We start from the raw sequence: 13,948 nt of genomic DNA, 5'->3' as shown, positions 1-13,948 counted from the left end.
GCCCCATAAGATGGCCTGGGTAATCCATGCCCATCAGTTATGTTCCGAATGCTGCTTTAGAGTGCTATTTTCTCCCACAACAGGGAACTTGGAGTCCGCCAAGCCATCCGCCCCTGGGGATCCCACATCCTGTGAGGCGCGTGCCCTAGAACCCTCCGTAGCTACGCAAGCAGGTGTCTCTAATGCTGTTACCCCTTCTCCCGAAGGTGGCTGGTTTCCTCCAGAGGTTACGGCATGGTTCCGCATGGCCATATCTATGGCGTTGGCGCATTTAAATCTTCCTGAGAGGGATGTGTTGATGAGATACTGTCCGTGTTCTGTTAACCAGGGCTTGTCAGGCGTGAGATCATCTGGGTCAGATCAGTCATCTAGGGAAGCGGTTTCCTCTGAAGCTTCAGGGGCCCAACCCTTCGGGGTCGTCGGTTGCCGCGGCGGAGGTAAGTCTTGTTTTTCGTTATGAATTAACGTGCCTTTGTGTCCTACTATGGCATATTTTGGCGGTGCTGGAGGATCCCAATCCTAATGAGTTGAGGGATCCTTGGTCTTCTGTTGCAGACAGCAAACTGTGTTAGATGTAGAGGGATTAAGTTAATCTCCTTGTCGTCTCCAATTTACTTTGTTTGTGGGGTATCTTATTCCAGTTCTGAGCTTTGGGAGAATGGGGTCTCTGTCTGGTCCTGTTAGTGTGCCCATTCTTCTTGGGCGTTCACCTGTTGTGGCTGACCTCACTTTTTTTTTCTCTTTTCTTCCGGTTAGGATGTATTTTTATTTCTTTATGAGAAGCTCGTCTGTTGTAATTTTTCCGTTGGGAAACATTTCTTCTTTGGAATTTGATACTAGCAATGTTGTGGTCGCTTGGGCACTGCTGAGGAAGTTGAATGTTAAGGGTTAGTACATTATGTCTATAGTTCCTTTTGTCGATTCCTATTGGGGTTTAGATTTTTCTGTGGCCTGGGTCAGTTCTGAGTGCCCTGTGTAGCAAGCTGGTCCTGGCGCTAATTTCTGTTCCTTAAGGTCCATTTCATCCACGTGGTGCCGGTATAACTGGCTGTCCTGGCTGGGTGATTCGCTCACTCGGATGACGAGTTCGTTATACTCTGGTTTCTCTTCAGATCGAATAAAGCTTTCACCTTTACTAAAGATTTCCATGGAGAGGATCATCCATGAGTTTACAAAAGTTTTTTTGAAGCTCTGCCCCTTGCAGAGCTAAAACATGGTAGAGGAGGCCTTTCGTTTCGTAATGATTGTACTCGGTCCTCATTGTCCTGTTCCTGATTGTAGCAGGATCCGCTTCTGGAACCCCGCCAACAGTTTACTCTGGGTTCTGGAGGTCCTTTGGCCTTGTAGCTAGGGTTCTCCATTCCCAATGGGACTGGAGGTTTAGATGACTCCTTGGACATCTGGGGTACCGGGTTGGGGCGTTTTTTTTTTTTTTTTTTTAAATCTTCTCTATGGTATTCTTATTGTATGTATTTCTCTTGTTAGGTGTATCCAGTCCACGGGTTCATCCATTACTTGTGGGATTTTCTCCTTCCCAACAGGAAGTTGCAAGAGGACACCCACAGCAGAGCTGTCTATATAGCTCCTCCCCTAACTGCCACCCCCAGTCATTCTCTTGCCACCCCCAGTCATTCTCGACAAAGGAAGTATCAAGAGATATGTGGTGACTTAGTGTAGTTTTACCTTCAATCAAGAGTTTATTTTTAAACTGTACCGGCGTTGTACTGTTTTACTCTCAGGCAGAAATTGGAAGAAGAGTTCTGCCTGGAGATTTGATGATCTTAGCGGTTTGTAACTAAGGTTCACTGCTGTTCTCACACATAACTGAAGAATATAGGACAACTTCAGTTGGGGGAACGGCCTGCAGATTACCTGCTTTGAGGTATGTTCAGTATTTTTTATTTCTAGAGAGATGATATGAGTTCTAGAAAATGCTGACAGAGCCTTGTGTACTGAGGTAAGCCTGATGCAGTGATTTAACAGCGACTGGGATCATGCTTACAGAACAGGGTAATACTCATGTTAATGCTTATATTACTTAGGGACAAAACGTTTACATGATTTTAAAAATAGGACGTTTTTTCTCTGATGGAGAACTCTTTATTTGGGGCCTAGTTTCCAAATGGCTAATCAGATACTCCCAAGAGTACTTTCTTAAGGCCCCTCTGGCATTCAGTACATGGTGGGAGGGGCCTATTTTAGCGCTCTAAATGCACAGTGTTTATTCAGACTGAGACATCCAGCTTCCCTAGATTAGTCCTCTGACACCTGAGGACCATTACAAGAGTTTTATTTCTGCACAGAATCATATTTGAGGACATTTAGGAGCCTCAGCAGAGCTGTGGCAGGGTGCTCAACTGTCTTAACTTTTTTTTAACGTTTTTCAATCCGGTTTGGGGGCTAAGGGGTTAATCATCCATTTGCAAGTGGGTGCAATGCTGCTTTAGTCCCTTACGCACACTGTAAAAATTTCAAAGACTTTGCTATATTTTTTCACTATTTTGCAGTTTAAGTGTTAGGTTTTTTTTCTCTTAAAGGCACAGTAACGTTTTTGTTTAATTGCTGTTTTACCTTTATTAAAGTGTTTTCCAAGCTTGCTTGTCTCATTACTAGTCTGTTAAACATGTCTGACATAGAGGAAACTCCTTGTTCAATATGTTTAGAAGCCATGGTGGAACCCCCTCTTAGAATGTGTACCAAATGTACTGAAATTTCTATAAACTATAAAGACCATATTATGGCGCTTAAAGATTTATCTCCAGGGGATTCTCTGACTAAAAAAAGGGAGATTATGCCATCTAACTCTCCCCATATGTCAGAACTTATAACTCCCGCTCAAGTGACGCCAAGTACATCTAGCACGTCTAATTAGTTTACCTTGCAGGACATGGCGGCAGTTATGAATAATACCCTCACAGAGGTATTTTCCAAACTGCCAGGGTTACAAGGAAAGAGACGGCTCTGGGGATAGAACTAATACAGAGCTTTCTGACGCTTTAATGCATGTGTCTGATATTCCCTCACAATACTCAGAAGCCGAGGCAGGTGAGCTTCTATCTGTGGGTGACATTTCAGACTCAGGGAAGGCGTTACTTCAGCCTGATTCTGAAATGACAGCGTTTAAATTTAAGCTTGAACACCTCCGCTTATTGCTTAGGGAGGTTTTAGCGACTCTGGATGACTGTGACCCCATTGTGGTTCCAGAGAAATTGTGTAAAATGGACAAATACTTTGCAGTACCTGTTTACACTGATGTTTTTCCAGTCCCTAAGAGGTTTTCGGAAATTATTACTAAGGAATGGGATAGACCAGGTGTGCCGTTCTCTCCCCCTCCTGCTTTCAAAAAGATGTTTCCCATAGATGCCGCTATGCGGGACTCGTGGCAGACGGTCCCTAAGGTGGAGGGAGCAGTCTCTACCCTAGCTAAGCGTACAACTATCCCCGTCGAGGACAGTTGTGCTTTCCTAGATCCTATGGATAAAAAAAATTGGAGGGCCTCCTTAAGAAAATTTTTATACATCAAGGTTTTATCCTCCAGCCTCTTGCATGCATAGCCCCAGTTACTGCTGCAGCGGCTTTTTGGTTCGAGTCTCTTGAGGAGTCTCTGCAGGTAGAGACCCTGTTAGACGATATTCTAGACAGGATTAAAACTCTTAAATTAGCTAATTCCTTTATTTCTGACGCCGTTTTTCAGTTAACCAAACTAACGGCTAAGAATTCAGGTTTTGCCATTTTGGCGCGTAAGGCGCTATGGCTTAAGTACTGGTCAGCAGACATTAATTCAAAGTCTAAACTTCTTAACATCCCCTTCAAGGGACAGACCCTATTCGGGCCTGGTCTGAAGGAGATCATTTCTGGTATTACTGGAGGAAAAGGCCACGCCCTTCCTCAGGATAGGTCCAATAAGTTAAGGACCAAACAGAATAATTTTCGTTCTTTTCGAAACTTCAGGAGTGGTGCAGCTTCAACTTCCTCTAATGCAAAACAAGAGGGAAATTTCGCCCAGTCCAAACCAGTCTGGAGACCTAACCAGGCTTGGAACAAGGGGAAGCAGGCCAAGAAACCTGCGGCTACCTCTAAGACAGCATGAAGGAGTAGCCCCCCGATCCAAGACCAGATCTAGTGGGGGGCAGACTTTCTCTCTTCGCCCAGGCTTGGGCAAGAGACGTCCCGGATCCCTGGGCGCTAGAGATTGTTTCCCAGTAATATCTTCTGGAATTCAAAGGGTCATCTCCAAAGGGGAGATTTCATCTCTCACGACTATCTGTAAACAAGATAAAGAGAGGCATTCTTACGTTGCGTTCAAGACCTACTGGTTATGGGAGTGATCCACCCAGTTCCAAGAGAGGAACAGGGGCTGGGTTTCTATTCAAACCTGTTTATAGTTCCCAAAAAAGAGGGAACTTTCAGACCTATCTTGGATCTCAATATCCGAAAAAAAATTCTCAGGGTCCCATCCTTCAAGATGGAGACAATCCGAACCATCCTCCCTATGATCCAGGAGGGTCAATATGACTACAGGGGACTTAAAGGATGTTTATCTCCACATTCCGATTCACAGAGATCATCATCAGTTCCTCAGGTTCGCCTGCCTAGACAGGCATTACCAGTTTGTGGCTCTTCCCTTTGGGTTAGCGACTGTACCAAGAATCTTTACAAAGGTTCTAGGGTCCCTTCTGGCAGTTCTAAGGCCGCGGGGCATAGCGGTAGCCCCTTACCTAGACTACATTCTGATTCAGGCGTCTACTCTTCAAATCGCCAAGTCCCATACGGACATTGTTTTGGCCTTTCTGAGGTCTTATGGGTGGAAAGTGAACATAGAAAAGAGTTCTCTCTCTCTCTCTCCTCTTACAAGAGTTTCCTTCCTAGGAACTCTAATAGATTCAGTAGAAATGAAAAAAAATTCTGATATTAGTCAGGATATCAAAGCTTCTAACTTCTTGCTGTGTTCTTCATTCCACTCCTCGGCCATCAGTGGCTCAGTGTATGGAAATGATCGGCCTAATGGTAGCGGCAATGGACATTGTTCAGTTTGCCCGCCTACATCTCAGACCACTGCCACTTTGCATGCTCAACCAGTGGAATGGGGACTACACAGATTTGTTTCCTCTGTTAGATCTGGATCAAGAGACCAGGGATTCTCTTCTCTGGTGGTTATCTCTGGTCCATCTGTCCAGGGGAATGAGTTTCCGCAGGCCAGAGTGGACTATAGTGACGACAGATGCCAGCCTTCTGGGCTGGGGCGCAGTCTAACTCCCTGAAGGCTCAGGGTTCGTGGACTCAGGAGGAAGCCCTCCTTCCGATAAACATTTTGGAACTAAGAGCAATATTCAATGCTCTTCAGGCTTGGCCTCAACTAGCTGCGGCCAAGTTCATCAGATTTCAGTCGGACAATATCACAACTGTAGCATATATCAATCAGGGGGGAACAAGGAGTCCCCTGGCCATGATGGAGGTTTCCAAAATAATTCTATGGGCAGAGATTCACTCTTGCCATCTCTCAGCTATCCATATCCCAGGAATAGAGAACTGGGAGGCGGATTTTCTAAGTCGGCAGACTTTTCATCCGGGGGAGTGGGAGCGCCATCCGGAGGTATTTGCCCAGCTGATTCATCTTTGGGGCAAACCAGAACTGGATCTGATGGCGTCTCGTCAGAACGCCAAGCTTCCTCGTTACGGGTCCAGGTCAAGGGATCCCCAGGCAACGCTGATAGATGCTCTAGCAGTACCCTGGTCCTTCAGCCTGGCTTATGTGTTTCCACCATTTCCTCTCCTCCCTCGTCTGATTGCCAAGATCAAGCAGGAGAGAGCTTCTGTAATTTTGATAGCACCTGCGTGGCCACGCAGGACTTGGTATGCAGATCTGGTGGACATGTCATCCTTCCCACCATGGACTCTGCCACTGAGGCAGGACCTTCTACTCCAAGGTCCATTCAAACATCCAAATCTAGTTTCTCTGCGTCTGACTGCTTGGAGATTGAGCGCTTGATTTTATCAAAGCGTGGTTTCTCAGAGTCGGTCATTGATACCTTGATTCAGGCTCGAAAGCCTGTCACCGGGAAAATCTATCATAAGATATGGTGTAAATATCTTCATCGGTGTGAATCCAAGGGTTACTCGTGGAGTAAGGTCAGGATTCCTAGGATACTATCTTTTCTCCAAGATGGATTGGAAAAGGGATTATCAGCTAGTTCCTTAAAGGGACAGATTTCTGCTCTGTCTATTCTTTTTCATAAGCGCCTGGCTGATGTTCCAGACGTTCAGGCGTTTTGTCAGGCTTTGGTTAGAATCAGGCATGTGTTTAAAACTGTTGCTCCGCCATGGAGTTTAAATTTGGTTCTTCAAGGGGTTCCGTTTGAACCCTTGAATTCCATAGATATCAAGCTGTTATCTTGGAAAGTTCTGTTTTTAGTAGCTATCTCTTTGGCTCGAAGAGTTTCAGTTATCTGCCTTGCAGTGTGATTCCCCTTATCTGATCTTCCATGCAGATAAGGTAGTTTTACGTACCAAACCTGGGTTTCTTCCTAAGGTAGTATCTAATAGGAATATCAATCAGGAAATTGTTGTTCCTTCACTGTGTCCTAATCCTTCAAAGAAGGAACGTCTATTACACAATCTTGACGTGGTTCGTGCTTTAAAGTTTTATTTACAAGCTTATAAGGATTTTCGTCAAACATCTGCATTGTTTGTCGTCTACTCTGGACAGAGGAGAGGCCAAAAGGCTTCGGCATCTTCTTTCTTTTTGGCTGAGAAGCATAATCCCTTTAGCTTATGAGACTGCTGGCCAGCAGCCTCCTGAAAGAATTACAGCTCATTCCACTAGAGCAGTAGCTTCCACATGGGCTTTTAAAAATAAGGCCTCTGTTGAACAGATTTGTAAGGAGGCGACTTGGTCTTCGCTTCATACTTTTTTCAAATGTTACAAATTTGATACTTTTGCTTCTTCGGAGGCTATTTTTGGGAGAAAAGTCTTACAGGCAGTGGTGCCTTCCATTTAAGTACCTGCCTTGTCCCTCCCTTTATCCGTGTCCTAAAGCTTTGCTATTTGTATCCCACAAGTAATGGATGAACCAGTGGACTGGATACACCTTACAAGAGAAAACAAAATTTATGCTTACCTGATAAATTTCTTTCTCTTGTGGTGTATCCAGTCCACGGCCTGCCCTGTCACTTTAAGGCAGGTGTTTTTTATTTTTAAACTACAGTCAACACTGCACCCTATAGTTTCTCCTTTTTATTCTTGCTCGTCTTCGGTCGAATAACTGGGGGTGGCAGTTAGGGGAGGAGCTATATAGACAGCTCTGCTGTGGGTGTCCTCTTGCAACTTCCTGTTGGGAAGGAGAATATCCCACAAGTAATGAATGAACCCGTGGACTGGATACACCACAAGAGGGAAATTTATCAGGAAAGCATAAATTTTGTTTTTTGAGGCCTTGATGATGGTTACTCTTCCTTAAGGGGTCCCGATGTCTTAGGCTTATTTTCCCCTTCTTGGGACTGGTTGGGGGGGTTATCTGTTAGAGAAGTTTTGGGCATTAACAGCCTTTTTTTTTTTTTTTTTTTTTTTCCTCCTACGGTTTCTTGTCTGCTCCCGTGTTTTTGGGGTTCTGGAGAATGCATTTGTCTCCGGCTTTCCTGGAGCTGCCCTTCCTTAAGATGTCTCGGTTTTATCTGTCGCTCACCGGGAATTATGAGGCTCGTCCATCGTTAATTTCTTAAGCTGTGGGGGTTTCCAGAAGGTTTATCCTGATGGGATTGTTTGGAGACTATTTTATCTTCTCAAGCTGTATTATCTAGTTTTGAGCTCTACTTTGGGGTGTTGTCCCTCCAGCCTTTAGGAGATATGCTCTGTCTGTGGGATGCTTAGCGAACGTCCAGTGTCAAAGAACCTTTTGGATGTGGTTGCATCTCCTTGGGTACAGGTTCTCCGTATGAGGTATCCTTATGGTTCCTCAGGGGTTACTACCTTTGTAGCTGGCTCTGGTTTCCAGATGTCCGGCTTTCCGGACATGTTCTTCTCTTGGATATCTGACCGCATCTCTTAGATGGGTCTTGGGCTGTTCTGAGACTTCCACTTGCCCTTTCAGGGGTTTTTGTTTTTCTCTTATCGGAGACTTGGAAATAGCCTAATGGGTAGTTTAGCTGCCTAGCAAGCGGGAGATTGCAGTCGCAATCTGATTCAGTTATTTGCACCTTAAGTGTGCTCGATGGCTGTGTTTTTTTTCTATTGGGTTGGCTGTTGCAGTTGGATGGTTCCTCTACAATCGGTATGGCCTTTGCTGTCTGCTGCCGCACACACCAGACCTGTGGGCGGGTGAGCAGTTATATTTGGTTTTCTCCTCCCCTTAGGGAGATTGAGGCATACCACTGTATCTGTTGTAGAGTTGTCTAAAGGTGAGTTCAGACAGATTGGGGAGAGTTGGGTAAATACTAAAGTTCCCAAGGCAGAAAAACTCGAGTAACTGCAGAAGGCATTGCCTAGTATCAACTAAGTATATAAGTTGCAAAGGAGAGAATAAAGTACTATGTGGCACACTTATAATTCTATACATATGAGATTGACCAAATAAAGAATGGGGGGGGGGGGAGGGGGGAAGGGGGGGTTTAGGAAATAAAATTGAACTTTTAATGTTTAATAGTAAACACTAAAACGCATATTAAAATTCATTAAAAAAAAACATACAAATACATATGCCTGCCCTCTGGGAAAATAAGTCTGAAAGAAGAGGTAAAATATCATGAAGGTATCTGTTAACAAATAAACGGTGTGCAAAGAACAAGGGGCAATTGCACAATATATTCAATAAGTGTACTAAATGTACTTGCCTATACCGCTAATGTTACCGTTTATAGGCTAGAAAGAGTCCCCAAAGTAATATGCGTGTTTGGTCAGTGTAGCTTTCAAATATCAGGGTCCCTGTTTGCACTGACAATGCAAAACTGATTACAGTGCGATACGCTAACTCCTATGATTGCACACTAAGAGTTAAGCATCTATCAATATATGTACAGGGATAGTCCCGAGTACATGTGTGATCAGCTTACACTATTACATTATAGCTTAAAACATCGGGGTCCCTGTCGCACTTAATCACTATCTGTACTATGTATTGACTCTTTACAATATATAATCAGGGATAGTCCCAAATCCATGCACTATCAAGTAGCTTAACACTGACACTGTTGCCACAATTCAAGTTAAAAATTTAAAGTTGTAAAGTAAGGATACCAAATAAGTGATCTGTGCATAAGCACCAACATGTAATATAACAGAGGGCAGAGCAAACGCCTGATGCTCGTTTCGCCACTGCTTTGTAAAAAAAAGTTTTAGTTTTTTTTTAAATATGTAATAGTGTAAGCTATCTGATAGCACATGTTCTTGGGACTATCCCTGTACATATATTGATAGATACTTAATGCTTAGTGTGCAATCATAGGAGGGGAGGCATATGTATTTTAATGTTTAATAGTAAAAACTAAAGACATTAAAATTCTTAAACATACAAAGTCAAATTTTATTTCCTAACCCCCCCCCCATTCTTTATTTGGTAAATCTCATATGTATATAATTATAAGTGTGCCACATAGTACTTCTTCTTTCTCTCCTTTGCAACTTATATACCACAGTATCCACCTAGTGCCCTGGAGGTTTTCCTCTGTTCAGTTGGGATGTCATGAAGGGTTGGATTCTGGTATTGTGCCATCACTGTTGGTTCAGTGGAGTGTCCCTTCTTGTAGTATAAGGATCTTTCTGGGTCCTGGAACCCAAGCTCATCCTATGTTATTGATAATAGTCCTATGTAGCTTAGTTGGTTAGCATGCCAGTCTTGTTAGCAAATGGGTGAGTTTGCTCTACCCATTGGTACCGTTAAAGTTTGTTCCCCTCCTTTCTTCTTACTAAGGATTTGGATGGTCAGGGGAATGGTTTATTTCCCTGCTTTCGGACATTGCCAGTCGCTTGGGTGCTCAGTCCGTTGCCTCGGAGAGGGAGTCATAGGTCTGTCTGGTTGAGCCTGGACCATGTAGATCTTGTGATCCCTCCTTAACTGGGAGGCTTTGCGGTGTTTCCTTCCTCAGCAGGGGGCTTTCTCTGCTGGTTTTGGATGCTGTCCTACTTCCTTGTTTTTCCTTGGAGGGAGTGATTTCTGCACTTCTGAATTTTTCCTCTGTGGGAGCTCTGGGGCAGTTCCTAGCTTGGTTTGCTAGTGTTAACGGCTGGAGTTTGCTAGACTTCTGTTGCAGAGGGAAGCCTGTGGCTTCATCTAGAGCATAAGATTTATGATGCTATTTTTCAGCGGTTCCCAGGGGTGGTTTTTATCCCTCGGTCGCTCTTTTATAGTGGGGTTTGCATGCTGTGTGAGGGATGGGGTCTACCTTGTCTCTCTAGGTCTCCAGGGTTGGGACGTTACATGGTCCCTTGGACTTCCGTTCAGATAGGGGTAGGGTTTTTTTCCTTTCTTTGTTTGGTCATTGGAGTTCATCCTCTATGCGTTTTTTTTTTTTTTTTGTCCTGTTGCAACCTTTGTGCTTGGAGTTCGGGTAGGGTTCCTTTTACCCTAGCTTGTTGGTCTTTAGATCTGAGTTCTTCTTTTTCCTCTTCCCTTCAGGGGGTATGTAGGGGTCCCCTTCCCTTGGGTCGGGGGGAAGTTTAAGTGTGGGCTTGGAGCCTGCGGGATTTGTCTCCTCGGAAGCTTTGTGCTCGAGCGGTCTCTAACTAGGGCCTTGCTGGTTTTAACTGATGGGCAGTTAGCTGGTCCTTTTAAGGTTTTATCCTTATGTTTCTGGTGAAGCAGTTGTTTTTGTCAGGTGTTTAGGTAATTTCAGGCTGTGGTGCCCTCCGAATTGCCCGCCTTGTCTACCCGCCCTTTTTTGCATTCAGTGTCCTCTGTAGCTTGGGTATTGTTTCCCAAAAGTAGTGAATGCAGTTGTGGACTGTCCCCATTTTTAAGAAGAGAAAAATTATGCTTACCTGATTTTATTTTCTTCTGACGGGCGGAGTCCACAACTTCCCTGCCAATGTTTTTATATTGGGCGGCTGTTTATTTTCTTTTATTCTTTTGGCACCTTTTTCACCCTGATATTTCTCCTACTGTTCCTTGTTCCCTTGGCAAAATGACTGGTGGATGAGGAAAGTGGGGGAGGTATTTAAGCCTTTGGCTGGGTGTCTTTGCCTCCTGGTGGCCAGGTTTTGAATTCCCAAAAGTAATGAATGCAGCTATGGACTCTCCCCGTCAGAAGAAAAGAAAATTATCAAGTAAGCATAATTTAAGTTTTTGCCTTTCATGTACTGCACCATTTTTAAATCTGGTTTGTGGAAGCATTTTGCCACTCCTGAAAGGTGAAGCATATCTTAACATGTTCTTCAGCACTTTCTCAGAGTCTGAGAACGCCTATGAAGAAGCCTGAGCGTGAAGGACAAGCACCTACCAAGAGTTCACTGAGTCAGAGCAGGTAGGTGATGCAGCTTTTTTACATTTTCAGGTTAACTTTGTAAAGAGCTGTATGGGGGGATCAGCAATACATTAAGGGCAGCTGTAAAAGCCAATACATTTTATGAAGTATAGGTAAAATCCTAGTAAGCTGCTGAAGCAGACCTCTAATGGCTACATTTTAATGCGACAGGTGTGGTTTTCAAACAAAAATATTAAATCTGCATTTGATGTGTCTTGAGGGCGGTGATGAGTTTGAATTAAGTTCAGTTTTCTGCACGAAGTTCTTTGTGGATTTCTCTGCAACATCATGAGCTTTTTCTTTCATACTTAATATATAATTATTTCTGTTTTCTGAAAAACCATTTCTTATACATAGGTTAAACAGGATGGGGGGGGGGGGAAGTGGAAATTACTTAAAGGTACAGTCAACACCAGAATTTTTGTTTTAAAAGATAGATAATCCCTTAATTACCCATTCCCCAGTTTTGCATAACCAACAGAGTTATAATACACGTTTTACCTCTGTAATTACCTTGTATCTAAGCCTTTGCAGACTGCCCCCTTATTTTAGTTCTTTTGACAAACTTGCATTTTAGCCGATCACTGCTCACTCCTCAGTAAATTCACGTGCAAGAGCTCAATGTTATCTATATGAAACACATGAACTAATGCCCTCTAGTGGTCAAAATGAATTAAGCTTAAAGGCGGCCTTCAAGGTCTAAAAAATTAGCATATGAACCTCCTAGGTTTAGCTTTCAACTAAGAATACAAAGAGAACAAAGCAAAATTGGTGATAAAAGTAAATTGGAAAGTTGTTTAAAATTACATGCCCTATCTGAATCATGAGAGGACTTGACTGTCCCTTTAAACTTAGATGCACATGCAACTGACTAAACTAGAAACCTTTTTGCAATATACTTTAATTAGCAAGAATGCTTCTAATAAAATTACTGATTAAGTGACAAGGGACAGCTATTAATGAGTCACAAGTGTGCAACCAATGACTATATAGCAGTGAAGTCTGGAGGTTGCACTTCTAACAGTACTGAAAATACAAGATTTTAGTCAGCTGCCCATAGTTGAGTGCAAGTGTAACAAATTGCAGAGAGAAAGTATTAAGTTCTGGAACTGCCACAAGTCAATTTAGACAAAGTTCTGTGATATTACAAAGAAATCACCAGTGGATCAACTGGAAGGGGCATGAAGACTTGCACATCTTAAATTTACTGCAGAAATGCTCCTAAATCTTTGCATTGCAGAGTTATCTTTTCAGTAAGAAAGTAAAGAAAGTGGTGGGAATGGGGGGGAGGGCTACAGGGATGCCCAGACTTTTGCATACAATGGTAACTTATGAGAAATGTGTGTGAAATCTGACAGAAGAAAAGGGGTTTTGCAGAACAGACAGTATGGGAAGACAATTTTAGGGTAAGTTGAAAAAGGGGATAATGGAGGAGATATGTAGAACATTAGAGAGCACTTCAACAAAACCACTCTTCTGACCAGGCACTTTGCCGTTCCGAAATGTCTTGTGTGTGAAATTTAATTCTACTGCCTAATTTATCTTCAAATTTTAGAAAAAAGATGGACAAGATACAAATAGTGTTAACATTTTTACAATGGTGAGACTATGGCAAGCAGTAGGCACTTTATTATAACGAGCTGGGTGTATCAGAATTGTTTTAAGAAGGAAAGATTTATTTTATGTTGGCTTAGGAGGAACTACACACCTGTAATAAAAACATTTCAAAAAAGAAAGTAATATTTACATGGGCCTGGATGGAAGAATAGGGTGAGCTTATGTGAAAATAAGGTATAATTTTGTTCATCCACATTTGACTAGAACTATACAGTTTAAGTTGGTGAATTCAGTCTTTTTGAGAAGGGAAAATTATAAAAAGAAATGGTATGTATGTATATATATATATATATATATATATATATATATATATATATATATATATATATATATATATATATATATATATATATATATATATATATATATATATATATATATATATATATATATATATATATATATATATATAAAAAAAATTCCTTTTTTTATTGCAGAACCAAGGAGTTTAAAGCTGCCCTCTTGAAGGCTTTTAAGAGTACTCGTTCCCAGTCGGTTACAGTGGATCAGCTTCTAGACTTAATCAATAAAGAAAATCCTCTGCCCTTTGAGCCTGATGAAGTGAAGCAAGCACTGGATAACATGCAGAATGATAACCAAGTCATGGTGTCTGATGATGTAGTCTTCCTTATTTAATTTTTACTGTTATTCCTCTTTGCAAATTCTCAATCTGTGAAATATTTATAAATTTATAACCAAAGTCTAAATAGTTTTGTAGAGTCAATGTAAAAGTCTTATGAAATGCATTTTGTAAATGTCTCAATAATAAAATAAAGACTGAGCTAATGCAATGTACTCCTTTTTTATTTATTTTATTTTTCTTTAGAGGAAGAGAAGGTTGCATGTGAGGGAGAGGGGGGATGAAAAGGTGACTAGGGGA

At 42.3% G+C, this 13,948-nt stretch overlaps 1 protein-coding gene and 1 non-coding gene across 2 annotated transcripts in view; both read left to right on the top strand.

The window, feature by feature from the left end:
* The window catches only part of LOC128660911 (maternal DNA replication licensing factor mcm3), a 130,169-nt gene extending 116,438 nt beyond the window's left edge, over positions 1–13,731 (top strand). The window contains exons 16-17 of the mRNA XM_053715003.1: positions 11,367–11,451; positions 13,506–13,731. Coding sequence (XP_053570978.1) covers positions 11,367–11,451; positions 13,506–13,704 — 284 coding nt within the window. The 3' untranslated portion in view covers positions 13,705–13,731. The remainder of the gene's footprint in view (positions 1–11,366; positions 11,452–13,505) is intronic.
* On the top strand, positions 1,093–1,208 carry LOC128661863 (U5 spliceosomal RNA). The gene has a single exon (XR_008402643.1). It is a non-coding gene; the product is annotated as a U5 spliceosomal RNA (small nuclear RNA).
* Positions 13,732–13,948: the final 217 nt, after the last annotated feature.

The sequence above is a fragment of the Bombina bombina genome, chromosome 5 (genome assembly GCF_027579735.1).
Source record: "Bombina bombina isolate aBomBom1 chromosome 5, aBomBom1.pri, whole genome shotgun sequence".
NCBI classification, from domain to species: Eukaryota; Metazoa; Chordata; class Amphibia; order Anura; family Bombinatoridae; genus Bombina; species Bombina bombina.
Note: the sequence above shows the minus strand (reverse complement) of the source record. Positions and strands in the feature narration are given on the sequence as shown.